The 20,148-nt window shown below is 40.6% G+C and overlaps 10 protein-coding genes across 10 annotated transcripts; 6 read left to right on the top strand and 4 right to left on the bottom strand.

Moving 5' to 3' along the window:
• The first annotated feature begins 57 nt into the window (after positions 1–57).
• On the top strand, positions 58–1,744 carry V1514DRAFT_137377 (uncharacterized protein). Its single transcript, XM_066924467.1, has 2 exons — positions 58–1,213; positions 1,266–1,744. The coding sequence occupies exons 1-2, from the start codon at positions 455–457 to the stop codon at positions 1,596–1,598; spliced, it is 1,092 nt and encodes a 363-aa protein (XP_066781972.1). The 5' UTR covers positions 58–454; the 3' UTR covers positions 1,599–1,744.
• V1514DRAFT_334823 (actin-domain-containing protein) lies at positions 1,398–3,103 on the bottom strand. The gene has a single exon (XM_066928286.1). The coding sequence runs from the start codon at positions 2,985–2,987 to the stop codon at positions 1,632–1,634; it is 1,356 nt and encodes a 451-aa protein (XP_066781971.1). The 5' UTR covers positions 2,988–3,103; the 3' UTR covers positions 1,398–1,631.
• A 61-nt stretch (positions 3,104–3,164) lies between these two features.
• Positions 3,165–5,711, top strand: V1514DRAFT_353618 (kinase-like domain-containing protein). The gene is made up of 2 exons (XM_066929549.1): positions 3,165–3,540; positions 3,595–5,711. Exons 1-2 carry the CDS (start codon positions 3,280–3,282, stop codon positions 5,554–5,556), a joined length of 2,223 nt encoding a protein of 740 aa, XP_066781970.1. The 5' UTR covers positions 3,165–3,279; the 3' UTR covers positions 5,557–5,711.
• Positions 5,712–7,202, top strand: V1514DRAFT_334821 (P-loop containing nucleoside triphosphate hydrolase protein). The gene has a single exon (XM_066928285.1). It carries the CDS (start codon positions 5,829–5,831, stop codon positions 7,098–7,100), a length of 1,272 nt encoding a protein of 423 aa, XP_066781969.1. The 5' UTR covers positions 5,712–5,828; the 3' UTR covers positions 7,101–7,202.
• V1514DRAFT_364064 (rab-GTPase-TBC domain-containing protein) lies at positions 7,064–8,801 on the bottom strand. The gene is made up of 2 exons (XM_066929774.1): positions 7,974–8,801; positions 7,064–7,919 (listed from the first exon to the last, which is right to left on the bottom strand). Exons 1-2 carry the CDS (start codon positions 8,547–8,549, stop codon positions 7,266–7,268), a joined length of 1,230 nt encoding a protein of 409 aa, XP_066781968.1. The 5' UTR covers positions 8,550–8,801; the 3' UTR covers positions 7,064–7,265.
• A 156-nt stretch (positions 8,802–8,957) lies between these two features.
• Positions 8,958–9,964, top strand: V1514DRAFT_334818 (HSP20-like chaperone). The gene has a single exon (XM_066928284.1). It carries the CDS (start codon positions 9,099–9,101, stop codon positions 9,693–9,695), a length of 597 nt encoding a protein of 198 aa, XP_066781967.1. The 5' UTR covers positions 8,958–9,098; the 3' UTR covers positions 9,696–9,964.
• A 137-nt stretch (positions 9,965–10,101) lies between these two features.
• V1514DRAFT_353614 (uncharacterized protein) lies at positions 10,102–11,449 on the top strand. The gene is made up of 2 exons (XM_066929548.1): positions 10,102–10,442; positions 10,500–11,449. Exons 1-2 carry the CDS (start codon positions 10,288–10,290, stop codon positions 11,185–11,187), a joined length of 843 nt encoding a protein of 280 aa, XP_066781966.1. The 5' UTR covers positions 10,102–10,287; the 3' UTR covers positions 11,188–11,449.
• On the bottom strand, positions 11,345–13,422 carry V1514DRAFT_296906 (WD40-repeat-containing domain protein). The gene is made up of 5 exons (XM_066925447.1): positions 13,123–13,422; positions 13,055–13,069; positions 12,905–13,005; positions 12,694–12,853; positions 11,345–12,617 (listed from the first exon to the last, which is right to left on the bottom strand). Exons 1-5 carry the CDS (start codon positions 13,283–13,285, stop codon positions 11,731–11,733), a joined length of 1,326 nt encoding a protein of 441 aa, XP_066781965.1. The 5' UTR covers positions 13,286–13,422; the 3' UTR covers positions 11,345–11,730.
• Positions 13,423–13,634: 212 nt separating this feature from the next.
• On the top strand, positions 13,635–14,599 carry V1514DRAFT_348434 (uncharacterized protein; the record flags this gene model as incomplete). The annotated part of the gene is made up of 2 exons (XM_066929330.1): positions 13,635–13,782; positions 13,842–14,599. 2 exons carry the CDS (start codon positions 13,635–13,637, stop codon positions 14,597–14,599), a joined length of 906 nt encoding a protein of 301 aa, XP_066781964.1.
• Positions 14,600–14,643: 44 nt separating this feature from the next.
• On the bottom strand, positions 14,644–16,372 carry V1514DRAFT_136945 (CTLH/CRA C-terminal to lish motif domain-containing protein). The gene is made up of 4 exons (XM_066924466.1): positions 16,012–16,372; positions 15,539–15,949; positions 15,363–15,485; positions 14,644–15,303 (listed from the first exon to the last, which is right to left on the bottom strand). The coding sequence occupies exons 1-4, from the start codon at positions 16,048–16,050 to the stop codon at positions 14,689–14,691; spliced, it is 1,188 nt and encodes a 395-aa protein (XP_066781963.1). The 5' UTR covers positions 16,051–16,372; the 3' UTR covers positions 14,644–14,688.
• Between the last annotated feature and the right edge of the window lie 3,776 nt (positions 16,373–20,148).

The raw sequence follows: 20,148 nt of genomic DNA, 5'->3' as shown, positions 1-20,148 counted from the left end.
AACAGTGTTAATATCATAGCAGAGATCCAACGACAGTCTTTCTCCATGCGAACTGCTGACCAATGTTGTAAATACTGATCCCAACATCAACCCATTTGTTGATAAAATTAAAAAATGAATTGTTAATCTTAGTACTGTTTTGGTAAATATGAAGCATTTTCTGCTTTTGGTCGCTAAACCGAATGCTCAGATCTGAAAAGAAAGAAGGTCAGTGAAGTTATTGCCATTGTTCATAACATTCTTTTCAACCTAAAGCTATATTCAGGCTCTTTAAAAGATGATTTATTTAAATCAAAAATTATTCGTTGTCGACTTTTTTTTTTCTGCTTTAGTGAATTGTATGACAAAAGTTTAATTAATTCGCCGTACAATAAATATATATTATTATGAATTCACCGGCCTTCAAGATCTAAAGTAAAAATTTATATTATTCACGTCGACTCCAGACTTTACCATGAAATTTAGGTTTAGCCGGAGTCTCAGCGATGTTGAGTCGGGCCAAAGAATAAAAGCCGAGCTAAGATTCGCTAATCAGACACATAACTACGGAAGCAATAATGAAGATGCGGTTGAGGACGATTATAATGATGATGGCGCCGTGTCAGACTCTCAGGACAGCAAAGCTCACAAGAGTATTTCAAGAGGGCGACATATTTTATTTGACGATCAATTGGAATCTCGTCATTCAAGGAATTTAAGTCAGGGAAGCATCGGAATTAGAAAATTATCAAAAAGTTCACCATTCTTTGGTCGGCACCATGATGAGCAATTGAAACCCGAAAATACTGAATTAAGTGCTAAAGACTCAGATCTCGAAAGTGATATTTCTACTAGCACACGAAAGATTAAAATCAGTGACCAGACTTCGTTGCCATTGTCGAGCGCTCTAACAATTATACGCTCACCAGATCATCATACGCGAGTTCATAACCACATTAGATTTAAAGACCGTCACGACCCATCAAACCCTGAAACTGAAAATGATAAGAAAGTTGATCAAAAAGTGAAACTCGTTGTTGATTTTGTTCTTAAGCAACGCATCGGAATGATGACAATTCGGAACTCAAACGGATGGCTGGTTGCAAGTTCAATCGTGATAGCGGAGACTGAAAACAAAATTGACCTTGTGTTTCATACCAACAGTCGAACTTCGAAATTTTCTGATATTGAGAATGATCCAAACATAAATTTGTCATTCCAAAATAGTGATACCGTAAGAATTTGATTGGCCATGAGGTTGAAATTTGTTAACGAAAAAAATTTAGGCTGAATGGGTATCATTGGCAGGTACGGCTAAGGTCTCAACGGATCCTAAAGTGATTGACAAATACTTGAGGAGTAGACTGAAAGACTGGGTTGGCAACAAGGTAGAATTTGGAAGCAAACCTACAAATGTGGGCATCATTATGTTCTCCACAGTCTCCTGCGCTTATGCGGTTTCCTCTGATTTCAATTTTACGCCTTCCTTTTCCAAAAGAGGAATTATTCTAGGCGAACTTCACCACACGGGAGGGAATGGAAAAATTGAAGAAAGTGAAATACGCCATTTTAGGCGCCGGCAAAAATACTTTGTAAAACACGGCATACAGCAATCATAAAATAGTTATTGAATATATACTAATAAAAGAGCGTCAATCATATTTAACTGGAATTGTCCAATCTAATATATTTGTTGCATAGTTACTGTCAAGCAAAAACTTTTCTCTCTCAATCTCGCCCGGAATTCGGAAACTGCTACTGGCAATATGACTGACACCGCCCGTGGTTTCGACTCTTACTCGTCGAGCGTTGCCATTTCCATTAATCATATAATCTCGTTCCTGTTGAATGTATAGACTTGCACCAGACCAGGCACCCAGACTTTGAATCGCCTTAATGCTAGACCGCTCTCTAATTAACCAAGGTGAAAAATTCTTCTGTTTTTCTAAACTTGGCGATGCTCCAGTAAGAATATCCCGAACCTCATTGACAATTCTAAGTTTAAGTCCAGGAATATTGCTACATCCCCCGGTGAATATGATTCGCGGCATGAGTGAAGAACGAACATCAATGCCAACCTTTGATAATATAGAAATGATTAAATCAGGGATAGGAAATGTATCATTATCATCTACGCAATCAGCTGCTCTTTGTATAAATGTTTCGATTATGGGGCGTTCCCTGGTTTGGTAACTCGGTACATAATAATCTGTTCCTGATAACCTAATTGCGAATGCAGATTGTGGGGCTGCCTCTGTCGTTGTTGATGCGCTTGTATGTGAATCACAGTATGTCGATCGATAGATAAACTCTTCTAGTTCTGGGACAGTTGACTGAACACCAGTCACTGCTCTGATTTCATCAGAAATCAAGTCATGTAAATACTTGCCAGCTCTATTCGACGTCTGCACAAAATGAAACAGCGGGCGATAGTCAAAAATGGGAACAATAACTGTCTCATGCCATCCAATGTCAACAATTAACCCGCTTCTCGCCCCTGCGCTAAACAAAGCACAAATCGATGATTGTAAAAATGTAACCGAAATGGACTGAAAATAGTTGAAGAGTACAAAAGTTATCGCTTGTTTTAGTTTTATCGACATAAATGCACTTTCTAAAATAATAACCTTTCGACTTTTGCCATCAAGTAACAAATATTTATAATATACATCTCGTAACAGAGTTTGCAAAATGTCATGAAAGTCTTCCATATTTGTTTCCTCTATGTTTCTGGACCATAGTTGATAAACTTGTATCCGGTTTCTGAAATCTGGCTGAACAAGAATCTCACAAGCAGGTAATTCCATACCAGCAATGCCAGCCCTGATACCCCTTGCACCAATATCCAAAATCACAGGCGGATCATTATGCAATTGTCGTGACGCAGGTGATAAAATTGGAGTTTCCCCAGACAATGAAGAAGACGGTGATGAAGGAGGAGTTGAAAATTGCCGTCGCAGGGCAGATAACCCCTTGTATATTTCCGACGATTCCTCTTTAGAGGTCATACGTACGTGATTCAAATATTATCAATCATAAGCTAACTAATATGGTTTATCCCGAAATTTGTTGATGCAATTGATGAAACGTACATAGTCTATATTCCGATGATTGACGGAACTTGAGCCAAACCAAAAAAAATAACGCGAACTCGCGCTCATAAAAAGCGCGTAAATTCCGTGACAGTTAGTTGTAAACAGAAAAATAAAATGCACTTAAACAGCAATTTTTTGGCCTGGTGAGACGGTCGCCGTAATTTTAACGAACAACAATCCATTGTTTTGATTTTGGAACGACATAATGGAAGATTCGGCTACTCAGCCACAAGCTACTCAGCTGTCGTTTCTTCCAGACGAATCAAAGTTATCGAATGATTCAGATGTCGTATGCACGCTATATTGTTTGACTGGCCAAGTCGCAGATGAGCAAATAAAGCTTAGGTTACAAGACACAATTGGAAAAAATAGAGTAGAATGGAAATTTGGGCGGCATCCCAATTGTGATTTTCAACTCGGAGATCACAAAAGAGTATCTAATAATCACTTCAAGATATGGGCAAATGTTAGTATGCGTTATAGCATTTTTCGATCTTTACACTAATGCGTTTTTTTACAGGTTTCATCTGACAATCAAGGTCCCCCAACAGTATTGATTGAAGATACATCAACTAACGGAACCTATTTAAACCAAGCAAAACTTGTCAAAAACCGGTCAAGTCTGCTAACCCATGGAGATGAAATTGGTATTGGCATGGGAGTTCCCGAAGATGAAATAAGGTTTATTGTTAGAATTCCGACATTGTCAATTAACAAAAGTAAAAGAGAAGAATCTTTACTGGATAAAGGAATTTATGGACGAATTGATATGCGTGGCATGGTTGGTAAGGGAGCGTTTGCGACTGTACGCCGAGGAGTGGATCGAAAAACTGGAGAAGTTGTCGCCGTGAAAGTAATTCCTCGGTCCCGAATCATGAAAGGATTGGGGGTCAAGCGAGAGGTTGAAATTTTAATGAAGTTAGATCATCCGAATGTGGTAAGGTTAAAAGATTACGATGATGATGCAATCAATATATATTTGGTTATGGAATATGTTTCTGGCGGAGACCTGATGGATTATGTGACCAATAATGGTCCAATGAGTGATAAAATGGCTAGGATCGTTTTAAAGCAGGTTTTGCAAGCAGTTGCGCATGTGCATCACCTGGGAATATCACATCGCGACATTAAACCCGATAATATTCTTTTGGTACAGGAAGATCCTGTGCAAGTCAAGGTAACCGATTTTGGATTAGCGAAGATATCCGAATCGGGCACGTTTTTGAAAACTTTTTGCGGAACGTTAGCATATCTTGCTCCAGAGGTTATTAAGGCAAGAGATTCATCTGTGCACAAGACACATCTCTCACATTATTCAAACAAGGTTGACATGTGGAGTATTGGATGTTTGGCGTATGTTTTACTTACTGGATATTTACCATTTAACGGGCACACTCAAGAGCAACTATGTCATCAGATTGTTAATGGTCATTATGCACCTCAACCTTTGGATGACGCCAATGTAACTGCAGATGCGAGAGCTTTTATTGCTGCATTATTACAGGTTGATCCCAACATGAGACCTTCAGCAACTACGGCTCAATTATTGACATGGGTTCATGGCGGAGGCATACCATTGCTTTCACATCCGCAAATCGACAGAGACGTGCCGTTGTTGACCAAATCAAGCGTGTATTTTGAAGAACAAAAACAACAAAAAGAACATGAGAAATCGCAAGAGCTGGAGCTGGTATCGGAGTCAGAGTCAGAGTCAGATCCAGAACGAGACGACGAGGACCAAGAAGGGCATAGCTCAGATATAGATAGCTCAGCACTGCGTGACAAGACCGCTCATTTACGAATATCACAATCATCAATGGTGCTTCCCAAAACTTCCATGGTAGATGTTAACGATGAGGTTCATGATAAGTTTTTGGCCGATGGTGTCCGAGACGTCGAAAACGATAGTTATATCCCGATGGCACTTGTTGATGATTTATTTCCTAATAATTGGCTGATGCTTCAGACTGAATCATACAGCTTACCGTACAAGGATATAATAATCGATTCGAAGGACAAAATTTGGATCGGCAGGGATGCCAAATGCGACGCTAGGTTAGAAGATCCTCGAATTTCCAAAATTCATTGCCTGATTTCAAGAAAGGAGGTAAATGACGGAAAATCATCTCTTTACGTTCACGATTTCTCTAGTAATGGATGTTTTGTGAACGACGTGAAGATTGGCAAATGGCATAAGACTCAATTACAAGACGGGGATGTCGTGAAATTATTTGTAGATGGTTCAACCACGTTGGCATTCAAGGTGAGGTTACAAAGTTCAGAGATCTTTACGGTTCCTCATAGACCGGATCAAGTGCCGGTTATTACAAGTACTGCGATCCAGAAAAGCAATGAGTTGCAGGACCAGATCAAACAGGACTTGATTGACTTTTCGAAGCCATTGCCGAAAAACAAGCGCACGAGAGTTTATGAAGATGTTGCTCTTTCGGAAGCACCTGCAAGGAAGAAGGCACTTGCTTAGTTTTAAATAAGTAGCGCCCGTTTAATGATTGATGAATACAAAGTACGTAGAGAGCGCACTTAAAATTGGAAATAAAATGGGCGCAGTGTAAATAAAGCGCACAAAGGCCACAGCACTTGCGCGGATACGCATACTCTGGAAAGGTCCACCAACCATTCTCAAGGTTAACCACCAATACTGCAAAAAACGTACAATCCATTTCCCGCTCATCATCATAATATCAACAAAGCACATTATTAAAATTAAGTATATTTATTGGGCAAGCAAAATAAATGGAAGAACTAGGGATCAATCTGCCCGTGTCTACGAAGCCAGGTCAATCAATCACCGCGGCCACGCAAGCCAAGCCAAGCAAGCGATCGAAGAAATCACCAGCAGATTCGACACTTGAAGATCCATATGGCCGATTAAAGAAACTTGAACGTGAACTTGAGTATATTCATTTACAAGAGGAATACATTAAAGATGAACAACGAAATTTGAAGAGCGAGCTTGTCCGGGCTCAAGAAGAGGTTAAGCGGATTCAATCCGTGCCATTGGTTATTGGCCAGTTTTTAGAACCAATCGATCAACATACAGGTATTGTTGGATCAACTACCGGATCAAACTATGTTGTTCGCATATTGTCGACTCTTAACCGTGAACTGTTGAAACCGTCGTCATCTGTAGCATTACACAGGCACTCAAACTCGCTGGTTGATATTCTTCCACCAGAGGCCGATTCCAGTATTGCATTGTTGGGAGCAGATGAAAAGCCAGACGTATCATATGCGGATGTGGGTGGATTGGATATGCAGAAACAAGAAATCCGTGAAGCCGTTGAGTTGCCGCTGACACACTTTGACCTTTACAAACAAATTGGTATTGACCCACCCCGCGGCGTGCTCTTATACGGACCTCCAGGAACGGGAAAGACGATGCTTGTTAAGGCCGTGGCCAACAGTACTACAGCTTCCTTTATTCGCGTGGTTGGATCAGAATTTGTTCAGAAGTATCTTGGTGAAGGTCCACGAATGGTTCGCGACGTTTTCCGATTGGCGCGTGAGAATGCGCCTTCGATTATTTTCATTGATGAGATTGACGCAATCGCAACCAAGCGATTTGATGCTCAAACCGGTGCCGATAGAGAGGTCCAGAGAATTTTGCTTGAATTACTTAATCAGATGGATGGATTCGACCAGACTTCTAATGTGAAGGTCATCATGACTACTAATCGGGCAGATACGCTTGATCCTGCGTTGCTCAGACCGGGTAGGTTAGATCGAAAGATTGAGTTTCCTTCGCTTCGGGATCGACGTGAACGGAGATTGATTTTTTCAACCATTGCAGCTAAGATGTCGCTTGCTCCTGAAGTTGATCTTGATTCTCTCATCATTCGAAACGATCCTTTGTCCGGTGCTGTTATTGCTGCTATTATGCAGGAAGCTGGTCTCAGGGCGGTAAGAAAAAACAGATATGTGATTCTGAACTCGGATCTTGAGGAAGCATATAATTCACAGGTCAAGGGTGGAAGTGATGTGGATAAGTTTGATTTTTACAAGTGATGGGTTCAAATATGGACGAGAAATGTTAATTATTGAAATATTTTAATGAGCTAAATTAGAACATTAACCGGATAAATGAAGTACGCCATTTGGAAATATAAATACACCATGTAGAACAAAAGATTGAATTGATATTAAAAAAAAAAAAAAAGCAACGAAACCTGCCTAAACAGACTTCAAATGTTTTAGCTCGAATTCAAACACTTTCATAAACAGATCCGGATTTTGCACGTCCACGAACTGAGTTAGTTGCCTCATTGCAGTTTCAAAATCGGAATCAATAATCTTGTCACGAATGATGTTCAATAGTGTCAACGAAGCAGCATGCAAAACGTCAAATCCATCTTCACCGAGCAGAAAGTAAACGTCCCATATTCGCAGTTGAGTAGAGAATGGGATCGCATAACTAAATAAAGTGAGATACCATTTGGTACCGTATATGGTTGGTTGAATTTCTAGCTTTTCTAGCGCTTCACCAATTTTGTGGTTTTGAAGGTAAGATTGCAACTCGTCAAGCGCAGTCATGAGACCTGTGAAGCCGGGTGCATAAAGCTTCGTCATGTGTCGAGTCTCGAACAAGCGCACGAGCATTACAAAGCATGATACCTCTTCATAGTAGCAAAGTAAACTTGCAGCTAGTGGCGCCATGCCCTGGACATACCCAGTCGTCGCAAGATGCTGTGAAAGTGCATGGAGGACTCTGAACAATAATCGCTGGCCGCCAGCATAGCGTGCTGAAAACATGACATGCGAATTAATTGTTCGAGGGACGTCGAGATCGATTTGAACGTCATACGCAGATGGAGTTTCAAGATAATGCTGTTACATCATGGTCAATATGTTTTTTCTTGAAAAAAAAAAAAAGATCCATACGTCATATAAGTTTTCAAGTTCTTGATCGGATTGAACATGTATTTGTTTGCGAGCAGAATCTGTTAAAAAAGATCGCCATGCAGCTGATCTCCAAGCGTCAGGTATGCCTTTGAATGCTCGCTCCACAAGTTTTGGCGATTTTTTGAAAGTGAATGTGACAACGCCGGTTTGCTGATTAACTGATCGAGTCGCCATCTTTTTCCATTTCATTTCTCGTTTGACCTCGCGTTGTGGGTTTACTATTCCACCATAGTTTAGTGTATTTACCGCCCTTGTTTCCAGATTTTTGTGTAGCTTGAGAAGTATGGCCAATTCTGATGAATGCTGGGTTGGGCTTTGTTGAGGCTGAGGCCCAGTGATGAAGCCATATCGGTCAACATTTTCGGCAACGACGCCAGTCCAATTCTCAATTCCTCCTGCTAATAACTCCTTATTTAATGACAAGGAAGAATACTTTGATTGGACTTCTTGTGAGGCTAAAGTTTGATCGGTTGAGAGCACGTCTTCGGACAACCCCCCGGCCGACTTTGGCGCCAATGATGGCCGGTTGCCGCCATTGACCGCCTCCTTGGACATGTTAATCACCGCAAATGAGCACTTGTTTTGCGAAATGAAAAGAGTATTTACGCTCGCATGTTTAAAAGTCGCAATGTTTGAAAGAATAATATAAACTTTGGTCTCGGGGGCAGGACAAGGGACATTAAATGCATGCGGCGCACGTTGTATATATATATATATATGGACAACTTTGCAACTTACAAGGGACTACAGGCACCATTCAAGCAGTGTGCATTGCAGTTCATAAACAAGTGTCTGGCAATTACATTCTATTCATTGTTCACGACTTGCAAATAAAACGTATGTAGGTAGGCAAAAAGTGGCGCAAGCGCTCGCGTCTGCCGGGCCAAGCCACCGTGGCTGGTGGGCCGTTGGCCGTGTGACGTTCGACCCCTGAATTCGAAGCCTATCTGGAAGTCACCAGAACTGACCGGAACATGAGCAGTCGTGGGCCAGCTGCAAATATATAAAGACCGCATGTTGCCCTTCTGGTTCTGCTGATTCAATATCGGCTGGATTTCATAAAAGCTATCAGTTCTGCATAGATAGACAACTACTCGAAAAATCATGTCGCTCGCAAGATTCATCACCACGTCTGCTGCTTCCCCTGTGGCTAGGCAGCTGCTTCGTCCCAGCCGGGGCATATTCAGCGTGTTTGATGATCCGTTCTTTTCGTCCCCACTTTCTTCGCCGTTTGGCAGGTCATTAGGAAAAGAATTGGACAACACGGCGTTTACGCGGTTGCCGACGTTCGACGTTAAAGAAACAGACAAATCATTTGTGCTCGAGGGAGAGCTTCCTGGCGTTGACAAGAAGGACCTCGAGCTCGAGTTCGTTGATCCGCAGACATTAAGTGTGCGCGGCAAGGTCGAAAGGTCTCAAGAGACCAAGGTAGCAGAACCAGAACCTGCTGCGTCTGAACAACCTGCCGAATCATCCGAATCATCTTCGTCCAAGCAAGGCGCCATCGCGCCCCGTCGTACCTACACTTCGTGGACATCTGAGCGCGTCTATGGCGAATTTTCAAGAGCGTTTCGGTTTCCGTCACGTGTGAATACTGAGGAGGTATCTGCATCTTTGAAGAATGGAGTTTTGAGCATCAATGTTCCCAAATTCGAGCCAGCACCTGTGACGACGAAAAAAATTGAAATAACGGGAGAATGATATGAATGCCTTGGGGGTTTAAATCAATGACTTGGAATGAACATGAACAATTAATAATGCTTGGAGTTTTGCGGTCGTTTATTGGAAATATATAATTATTTAATTGTCTTTTTTTTTTTTTTTTTTTTGTTTTTTTGGCAAGTCTGAGGTGTTCCTGTACTTTGCCATTATGATAATAACAATAACCTATACCTATAACATTCATGTATATTGATCAATCTGTACCTGTAAAATCAATCCAACTAATTAATTATATGAACTTGTATAAATTTGTATTGCTTTGTCCCTTGTACAATCAAAAGCATTCAATGCGGGAACTTTAAAGCATAAACGCCACACTGAATGCGCATGGCGCTGGAGTAACTCCTACACCTTTTTTATATGGAAGCGTAGTTACAACGGTACTTTTCTACAAATACATTGATATAAAAGATAATATATGGATTATTAGGATATTACCAATAACGTCGCCAATTACGACGTTGTTAGCTTTTAATTGAATAATATTCCATTTTGCATCCCGTGGATGGGGCACCTTGGATCCATCTTGAAACCTGCTCATTTGAATCCTACGATTAAAAAATAGCCTGTCATGGCAGATGTTAACAATTTGGGATTGGATCGCCAGCGTGTAATGCTTGTGCTGGAGATCAACATTGAACTTTTTCGGGAATTGTTTGCGTTGTATCAAAAATATAGCGCTGAGGGTGATGTGGATAAGATCAGGCATGATCTTGCGTTTGCAAAGTACGTGTTTTGTATTATGGCTGACTTGTAAATCCGAGCTGACCAAACATCATATAGCTGCGTGAAAAGATTGCAGAGTAATCTTGGATATCTGGCAGGGATTGCGGACAGGGGGAAGATCTCGCATGCTCCGCCTCATCCACAGATTTTGGCTGTTCCACACGATATCCCGAGCCTTGTTGAGCCGTACAAGAAGCTGCAAGAATTATTTAGTGATGCGGTTGCTGCCATGCAAGCCATGCATTTGCAAATGCAATCTCAGCAATCTCCACAACCATATCAAATGCAGCATCAACAACCACAACAATCACAACCACCACCACCACCACCACCACCACCACAACAACAACAACAACAACAACAACCACAACAACAACAACAACAACCACAACAACAACAACAACAACAACAACAGCTTAGACAACAACAATATCAATTTCAATTACAACAGCAACTGCAACAACAACAACAGCAGCAGCAACTTCATCTTCAACGGCAACAGCAAATACAACAACAGCATTCACAGCAGCATCTACCACAGCATGCACAACATCTACAACATCTAGAACAGGAAGAAGTACAAGAACATCCTGAACATACTATAGACAGCCAATCACCCGCTTCAGCTCAATTTTTGCAACAACAGCAACGACAATTTTATGAAATGCAAGTGCAACAATTACAACAACAAAAGTTTCAAGCTTTACGGCAACAACAAGAAAATCAGCAACAACAACAACAATAACAATAACAATAATAATAATAATAATAAAAACAAGAGCTGCATTAGTTCTCATCACGCTTGACTTAGATAGGTAGGGTATTTGGTTTGGATATGTATTATAGCATATATTTTTTTGGGCTTGCGTTTGGCATTAGTTTTTTAACTGTATAATAATTATTGAGTTCTATAGTGTGCAGTTATCTGTATAGCATGAATGTATATATATTTTGAACTTGTGTATTAGCCTTAACTAGTTTTAAATACCAGAATAAGTTACCCTTAAATCATGAATATATTATATATATATTTTACTTGACAAAGGTGAATCTTGTGAGGATTACATCAGATGGGCATGTCAAACCGAAGCAAAGGCGTTAGGAAATATTAAAAATATCGTTCTATCATTACCGGATTCTAGTGAGTCATTCTCAGGCGGTGTTTAACCCCCCAAAGCCTAACAAGGCTGTCCATAAAATGATGCAAATTAAATGGTTATTATTAACTGAATCCCTACAAATTACTATCATACTCATGATATGCGTGCAATTGAGTAAACAGGCATAGTTAGTCCGCAATCAGCGACTGAGTCAATTCCTCCCCATTTTCAAGTAACGAATACTTCTTGATCAACGTGCACTCGCCTCCCTTTTCTAAATCAATACCATATTGATAAAAATACCCTTCTGAAGTAACCACAATAACATGTGACGAGGTTGGTGAAAGCGCAACCACACTTTTTAATCCTTTATTCGGTAATTTGACAAACGCAAAATCTCGCGCAGGCTCCCACATCTCCGTCACCGCTGTGGGCAGGTATCCGCCTACCCGGCCTGCAACGCTTCGACCTATTGTCTGAGACGATCGTCGAATCAAATTCCGCATTGCGCCGTTCCGTGTTTTGCCATCCATCATTGTGTCAAAAATACCACCACTTATTCCCGTCGGTGATGAACCTGACTCGGAACCAACAGAGGATGACAAGCTTTTCCGCCTGCCATCATCTGAAGATATCTGTTGATCCTCTTCGGCTTCTGACAACTTAAATATGTGAACAGTCTCAGTGGCTGATGACACGCAGAGAAGACTGGAGGCATTATTGAACGTAATGGAATATATCCGGGACGGATACGAACCCCTTCTAAACTGATATAATTTTTGACCACCTGGTACCGAAAAAACTCGCACGATCGTACCGGTGTCTGAGGCTGACGCCAATAACGTACCGTCTTGATTTAACGATACACATGATAGCGGCGCCTTATGCGCCTCGATAACATTTAATGGTTGTAGTGACAAAGCATCAAATATCAAAACATCGCCAGTACCAGCTTGAAATGAAGCAGGAAACGTTGGAGAAATCGGTGACGATGCTGCTGCTGCTGTCGTAGCTGACGAAGGTGACGGATATGCAATATAGCAATTTTCAGATGACGGTGATAGTGCGCAAATTGCTGACAGATAAGCACATATATAATAAACTGCAGTAACTTTTTTTAAAAAAAAAAATAAAAAAAAAATATGGCTTACCATTTGGATTAGGTGACGTTTCAATGGTGTGAAGTAACTTCATGTTGCTGATATCATATACATAAATTTGTTCCTCAAGAACGACTATTAACCTCCTTCGATTTAATTTGACTGCTAATACAGACGTTGGAAACGTCAGTTCGCATATAGTAGATTGCCGCTATTAATTTCAGTTAATCTTTTTTTGCACTAGCTTGCTACATTTAGTTACCTTTGTGTTGGTAATATGAAGCCGTCGTGGTGATAGCGCTGGCTGATCGCCGATGCCAACCAAAGCCACTAACGACGTACAAAACAACATTTCCACGATTGCTGCCTTATTGTTAGACTAATCGAGACAAGGTATTACTGTCCGATTTACCTATCCCTCCATCGGCTGAAACCCAGTTAACTTTGCTGAAATTAAGAGTATCAGGTTCATCAACATACCTTTGTAAAAACATTTCCCAAACGGATCACAGTTATAAATCTTATAGCCATGCTTAGTCCCAACAGATATACAGCTGAAGTCTTGATTGAAGTTGACGAAATTTAACGTGTCGTCAAAATGAGAATAACTTCCATGATGCGAATCCGGAGTTGAGGACTCCATGTTTGGTTTGAATAAAATCGACCCGCAATAAAAGCCTAGTTATTTCTTTTTTTTTTTTTTCGCTATATTTCTAAGTCTTGTAACAAAAACTTTTTAAATATTCGTGGTGACAAAAAGATGAAATAACCATATATATGATGAATCAATAACTCATATTCACATCATATTCAACCAGGGTCCGGAAGTGTAACCCATAATAAGGGCAATTAGATATTCTAAAGTGCTTATACTAATATGGAAACATAAGCGCCAAAAGAAAAATCAATAAACATGCATTTACGATAATTTAATACACAGCCAAAAAAAAATAAAATAGATAAATCCTCTTAGTTATATACATATACTTGCAATGCGTCAAAGAGTCAAGAAAGCCTTGAAAGAAAAATCTTTGAAGAAAAGTAACGTCCGGAGTTTTAATAATGCAAAGAAACAGGCGAGGACCGCGAGGCCGATTGATTTGTTTTCAAAGAAAGATTCAATTCTGTTAGTTGGTGAAGGTACAAGAAAAAAAAATTTTTTTAATCATTTGTTTGTGTTTATTAATCTTTTAATAAAGGTGATTTTTCATTTACGAAATCATTATTACTTCCTCCACATTCGCATTCGCCAGACTTGATAACCGCAACAGCATTTGACTCGAAAGAAACATTGCAGTCGAAGTACCCTGACACTGCCTCTCAGATTATAAATTACATTGAAAAATTTGTACCCCCAGAAACCGAAGAGGATGAGAGCGATAAGGATCCAAATGAATGGGATGAACGAGATTTTGAAAAGTTTTACAATAATCCAGATGAATCTGTTACCGGTGATATAATGAATGTGGCCACATTGCTATATTCAGTCGACGCAACCAAGTTTTCAAAACAAAAATACTTTAAAAATAAAAAATTTGACTGCTGTGTTTTTAATTTCCCACATACCGGCAGCGGAATTACCGATCAAGACAGAAACATTAGGCAAAATCAAGAACTAATCTCTGGATTTCTGCGTTCAGTAAAGTCTGTTGTCAAACCCACCGGAAAAGTTATCATAACAATCTTTGAAGGACTACCATATGACTTATGGCAGGTTAAAGAGTTAGCTAAAGCATCGGGATTTGATACTATCCGAAGTGGTAAGTTCGTTTGGGAACATTACGACGGATATGACCATCGCAAAACAGCAGGTGTTGGGGAAACCACAAAAAAGGCAAGTACAAGAGATGCAAAGACGTATATATTCCAGCTGAGGACAGAAACTCAACAAAAGACACCAACAAGTAAAAAACGTCGACGAGACTCGAATTCAACCAGTAGCTCAGATAGCGAATAAACACAAAAAGTCGTGGCAACATTACAAACCTAACTCCACTTCAACCATTGATGCGCAAGTAAACAAAAAAAATATAAAAAAAAGATTTCTTAACTTGGAAAAACTCTTCGAAGAGCTGAATCATCCCATTCCTCACCAGTGAACGGATCACGAACTCTAACTTTTGGTAATCCGGCCTTCTCAGCAAATTGTCTCAGCGTTTCGCGGCCATATATTTTTCCATTCGGAAGCATAACTGGATCAGTCTCAACTGAACTTCGCACATGATGTGCATAGGGAAGCGGTTTCGATAATTCGTGAAGTTCCGGAGAGCATATTGGGCAGAGCGACGCGTTGTAGTTGCTTACAAACGAAATTGGATGCGCACCTGGCTTACAAGATGGTGTCTTTAATGCTGACAATCCTGCAGATAGTGATATTTGAAGTAATGAAGGCATCGGAAGACCATGAAGGGAATTATGAGCCGCGATGAATTGACTTGCAAGATATGTCCATCGATCTTGCGAGAATAAGTCCGCATACGGGCTATCGGCATCATCTGCAGTAGAATACACAAGTGAGCCTGAAGCTCTCAAGATTTCATTTAAATGAGTATCTGCATTAGGAACGAGATATTTTTGTGAATATTTAATCGCTTCTTCAATATTTCCAGCCCGAACGAATTCGATATGTTGCTGTAAACGAACTTCAAACTCAAGGTTATTCTATAAGCTATTAGAATGGACGAACTCAAGGGAAAAAAAAAAAAACCCAATTCCCTTACGTTTGCCTTCTTGAGATAGCTCTTATTTTCGTTACACCATGCCAAACACTCAGCAGTTGAGCCATTTCGAAGACTGTGCTCGATTTTTTTGCAAGTTGTAAATATATCCACGTCCACAAGATCCTGACAATGTCAACACACACGATATAAAAATATTTCCTCTTCTTATGGATTACCTTCAAATTTTGATTTATATCAATCAATGACTGCGCGCTTTTGAAATATCCTTGCCGGAGAAAGCTATCCACAATAAGTCTTTGTAGCCTTGTCTGGTTCCATTGATCATAAACTGGAGAATCTATACTTTTGATTGAATACAATTCATCCAAATGATCTATGCGAGTTTTCGACTTGGCCACTTTTTCATCTTCCTCATTTTTCAGATTTGCGAGTTTCAGACTTAATGTCTCTGCTTTTGTGATCATCTTATCCAACAGAGCGAGACACTCATCAGGACTTGAGTTTCTCGCCAAAAACACTTCTTCTGCCGCATTTTTAATCAACTGTGTATCTCTTTCTATGTATTTTTGTGAGAGTTTAAAGTTTGAACGCATGGCATTGTGAGGTAGTCGTAATAACGATTGCTCCTACAACAAGTTAACTGACAAGTATTGCATGGAAATAGCCAAGAGCGTATCGGAAAACTTACAAGAAGAACGTAGTTTTCAGAATTAAAATCTTTTGACATGCTAAAAAGACTATTAAATCAATTGAAAACAAAAGTTTCTTATTTTTTTTTAAGCTCGATTGTGTGTTCCGTAGTTAGTGCTTTACCAGATCGAGATCTAAATGGATACGAATATAAAGTGAGAGCGCGGTGAAGTCCAACCTTAATAACTACGCCCGACTACAAAGTGCCAACAAACCAAGTCTTTCTAACTAAACATTTTTTTTTTAAAGAGCCAAGTAGATGTCTTTTGCGCATTAAGAAGCCGCATTCCATCCCTAGTGATTTGCCCGAATTTTCCGAAAGCCGAGATCGCCCAAATTCATACCGACTAAATCATAGTGCGCTTAAGTTAAATATTATCGTGTAGTAAAGTTTCGATAGTTTTGGTGAATCCCGAACTAAAGGCGCAACGTGTTTACCTGATTAATTGCCACCCTGTCTTACATTATGATCCCAGATGTTAGTTTAATAATAAGTACAGAATATTATAGTGAGTATTTTAGTTTAATTAATGAGGTCAGTTAATGTAGTCGTCCCACCCAAATTATCTCAAGTGTGCTCGTCCAGTGATTAAATACGGACTCGATCTCTATCATTACCGCATCTTAAAGAAAGACCTGACCACACACCATATCCCCGTCACCACATGCAGCACTAAAGCTAATGTCACTTGTTTATCGATTCCGTTTTATCATGGCTTTTCAAACAATCCGTCAAATCCACCACACTCCGGCATCAAACCCGGCTCACTACGCACAGAAAAACAGACAGCACGATCACGGCCGGCACGGCTACTTTAACCGATTTAACATCTGCAACCATGCTGTACACCCAACCAGCTCAGCCATCCATCGCGCTCCATTACTCGTAGGTAGACGCTGCTGACGTGGAATCAATTAACCAGGTAGACACATTGCGTCTTTATGGGCGTGTACGAACGTGTGTTATCCAACAGAGAATCTGCGGTCCATTAAGGAGATCACGTAAGATAATGGCTTTGGTCTTTTTGCCGGCGTGCGTTGGATTGAACGGAGTGGTGTCTGAATATTGTATGAATTTTTCTAGTCGTCCGAAGAGCCGTTACAAGTGTGAGAGGTACTGTTCAGGAATATTAAAATACAATTATTGTACTAGCTTGCTTGAAGTTTTCCTACTGCTGAATAAAACAACCAACGCCTACCTCCCCAGAGACTGAGGTTTCGGCGGCGGCGGCGAACAAGGATGGTCACGATGTCCGCAACAAGATCGCATGACAGGCAACATGACTCCAATTCCTTCGATTTCAATGCAGTACCCAGTCAATCCATTTACCGGAGACTTCTCCGTGTCTGTCGACTTTCTCCAACACATGCTTCTCCCGGCTCCAAGCTTCAAAGCCCGTACAGGGGTGTGAAACGTCAAAATCCAAGCAACGAAAACAAAACGGCCACGCAAGTGCTCATAAAGAAAATCAAACTCCTCCACAAACCTGTTATGAAGCTATCCACCACTGTCCGAGATGTAGACGACCAACGATGGCTCTCAAAACCGAGCCAGACGTTTTCAACAGGTTCATTGTCGCCCTCGAGGTCGAGGTGAAAACTCTCAAGGCTGCTTCCGAAAGCATCCCTTCTCTGACCGCAAGAGTCGACAAGAACAACAAGAAACTGAGCACTTTAACCAAATCTCGCATCAGCATGACTCAAGACCTTTAAACAGCAATGTTACCTAGAGATTCACACGTCAGGACAATCACATACCAAGACCTCAAGAACTCTCAATACGGCCTCCAGAACAAGGATTCTACTCTCGCCGCACAAGCAGAAGCTAGTTTCGCGCGTCCCGAGTATGACCTAAACGCCATGAAGCGCACGTTGAAGCTCAATACCGCCACACTGAGGCAATCAAGAAGCAAGTTGCCATTGCCAAAGGCAAAATCCGTGCCGCAATATCGGCTAATAACAAATCCTACCAAGTCTACTCAAGCAGCCTGGACTGTCGTAACTCGCAGCAAGGCCAAGGATTCTCACTCAAGACCATTCTCACGCAAACTGCAAAAGTAGCGACCTTGTTCCTGCATGCGATGATGAACCGTACGTACCTGTCTCGCCAACCTGATCCCCGCACTGACCAACCGCCTCACGACACTTGACACCGAACCTTGGTACAAGCTTGGTACAAGGGCGTTATCTGCAACGTCCAGACACTCGACAGTTCGACATGGAAGCCATTTACACCACCATTTACACCACCATCGAGACCGACCACGAGATCAAGCCCAAAACGATGCTTCGCTCAATTGGCAGCATTCTGGCTGTGCTAACATTCGAGTCTCTTGCAGACTATAATACGGTCATCATTAGGGTTACCTCCGTTACAGGGTTTCACCATACAGGACCACCGACCACATGAGCACAAAAAGCCACGAACCACGTCTGTGTTGATAATTCCAACCTCCTCAGTTTTCTTTTTTATCTTAAAAAAGGACAACTAAGCTTTCAAACGTATTAGCTTCTAACTAAGAAAATTGTGTGATAAGATAAATGAATAAGTAAGTGAAAGATTGATAGATTGAAATCCATCCCGAAAGAGCAACATGAAAATTGATAAACACGAAGCAGAAAACCAGGAGGAAACACTGAAAAGCAATCTTATAAATTAATAAACATTTTTTCTTTTCTTTTTTTTTTTTTTAAATATCATAAATAAGAAAATGAAAACAATACAAAACAAAACAAAACAAAACAATCACCATTAATCGCTGACGAGTGCCACCGCGGCACGAGTAAACAAGGTCTTGAAACCATCTGGCGTCCTGTGCTGGATCGCTTTGGAATGGGTACCGGCGTCGAAAAATATGTAGCTTAGACAGATGCGACGATCGTAGCATGATACCATGATACCGCGCTCGTCCGCTATCGAGAGGGTTCGCCATAACGATAAAAAAGTTACCCTGTTGGTTAAAACCTCAACTGTTCGGTCACTTTGAATTGCATGGCAACCACAAGAAGATACAGGCCTCCCTCCAATAGACCAATCCGAGGTACTACGAGCCCAGAGTTGCTTAGAAGCACTCAAACTATGGCAGATAGATTATGATAATAATACAAGGGGATTGTGGTACTGATCTCTAAATTCGGGCCTACAAGTTTCAACAAAACTGAAAAATCTTATCTTACGAGACTCATCCAAAGGACCACGGGCGATAATTAGCCGGGTCGTCCAACTTCGCACTGGACATGGAAGATTTGGAGCATATTTTGAACGATTCCATATCGCAGGTCAAAGCCACGTCTGCGAGTGCGGCATCTTTGACGACACCACCCACGCATTAATACATTATGAATTAAAAACAGCACATAGATCGCTACTTGGCACTGACCTCACACCTGCCAACCTGCTTGACACCCGCGGGGGTCTTGCTCGGGTAACAAAATTTCTCGAGGAAGCTTAAGTTGATAAGATAAGGAAAGCTGGCATTGGGAAACTGTCGTAACAAGTTTGGAACGTCGCATTATGTTAACCCTTAACTTACGGAAAATTTGGACATTTCTCGGGATGACCAGTGTCCAATCTTAAGTATAACACTGAAAAGGCGTGACTTTGTTTTGGTTTAATTTGAAATTATGACATTGGCATGGCCTATCTAATTCATGTAATACTTATTGTTGTTTCAGTGTTTGTTTTGTTTTGGCGACCGGCGTTAAGTAGCAATTATGTAATATGTAATTAGCGTCAATAAAAATATATCAATCAATCACTTTGAATTGTAAAGGAATCGGGTCTACATGGGTTGCAGTCTACAATCACCTGACATGTGACTAGACTGCACAGGACATGGTCGATGATTTTTATTAAAAGAAGTCTGAAGTACAAAAGAAACAAGGTAAAGATGGATGGAACATGTCCCTAAATGATAGCCAATACTAAACCAATAACCCCAACCCCGGGTTACTTTTTTTTATTTTTTTTCTTAAAAAGGAGCCATATAGCACCCCGATTTATATTATTCTATAAATAAATATTGAACATCAAACATATAGGCATATAAGAAAGTAGAGGAAATAAGTATACCACAGCATAAAAGTAATATGAAAAGAGGAAAAAGAAAACAAAAAGAGCAATAAGCATGACAAG

This window comes from Lipomyces japonicus, assembly GCF_038497905.1.
Source record: "Lipomyces japonicus strain CBS 7319 unplaced genomic scaffold V1514scaffold_36, whole genome shotgun sequence".
Lineage (NCBI taxonomy): Eukaryota > Fungi > Ascomycota > Lipomycetes > Lipomycetales > Lipomycetaceae > Lipomyces > Lipomyces japonicus.
The sequence above is the reverse complement of the archived record's forward strand: the minus strand, read 5'-3'. Positions and strand labels throughout refer to the sequence as shown.

Coding starts and splice junctions, on each gene's coding strand:
- V1514DRAFT_137377 (XM_066924467.1), top strand. CDS start 455: ATGAAATTTAGGTTTAGCCGGAGTCTCAGCGATGTTGAGTCGGGCCAA. Junction 1,214..1,265: donor CATTCCAAAATAGTGATACC/GTAAGAATTTGA, acceptor AAAAAAATTTAG/GCTGAATGGGTATCATTGGC.
- V1514DRAFT_334823 (XM_066928286.1), bottom strand. CDS start 2,987: ATGACCTCTAAAGAGGAATCGTCGGAAATATACAAGGGGTTATCTGCC.
- V1514DRAFT_353618 (XM_066929549.1), top strand. CDS start 3,280: ATGGAAGATTCGGCTACTCAGCCACAAGCTACTCAGCTGTCGTTTCTT. Junction 3,541..3,594: donor ACTTCAAGATATGGGCAAAT/GTTAGTATGCGT, acceptor GTTTTTTTACAG/GTTTCATCTGACAATCAAGG.
- V1514DRAFT_334821 (XM_066928285.1), top strand. CDS start 5,829: ATGGAAGAACTAGGGATCAATCTGCCCGTGTCTACGAAGCCAGGTCAA.
- V1514DRAFT_364064 (XM_066929774.1), bottom strand. CDS start 8,549: ATGTCCAAGGAGGCGGTCAATGGCGGCAACCGGCCATCATTGGCGCCA. Junction 7,920..7,973: donor AACTTGAAAACTTATATGAC/GTATGGATCTTT, acceptor ATGATGTAACAG/CATTATCTTGAAACTCCATC.
- V1514DRAFT_334818 (XM_066928284.1), top strand. CDS start 9,099: ATGTCGCTCGCAAGATTCATCACCACGTCTGCTGCTTCCCCTGTGGCT.
- V1514DRAFT_353614 (XM_066929548.1), top strand. CDS start 10,288: ATGGCAGATGTTAACAATTTGGGATTGGATCGCCAGCGTGTAATGCTT. Junction 10,443..10,499: donor CATGATCTTGCGTTTGCAAA/GTACGTGTTTTG, acceptor AACATCATATAG/CTGCGTGAAAAGATTGCAGA.
- V1514DRAFT_296906 (XM_066925447.1), bottom strand. CDS start 13,285: ATGGAGTCCTCAACTCCGGATTCGCATCATGGAAGTTATTCTCATTTT. Junction 12,854..12,904: donor TTCATATTACCAACACAAAG/GTAACTAAATGT, acceptor TGAAATTAATAG/CGGCAATCTACTATATGCGA. Junction 12,618..12,693: donor AACGTCACCTAATCCAAATG/GTAAGCCATATT, acceptor CTTATCTGTCAG/CAATTTGCGCACTATCACCG.
- V1514DRAFT_136945 (XM_066924466.1), bottom strand. CDS start 16,050: ATGTCAAAAGATTTTAATTCTGAAAACTACGTTCTTCTT. Junction 15,486..15,538: donor ATATAAATCAAAATTTGAAG/GTAATCCATAAG, acceptor TGACATTGTCAG/GATCTTGTGGACGTGGATAT. Junction 15,304..15,362: donor GCTATCTCAAGAAGGCAAAC/GTAAGGGAATTG, acceptor AATAGCTTATAG/AATAACCTTGAGTTTGAAGT.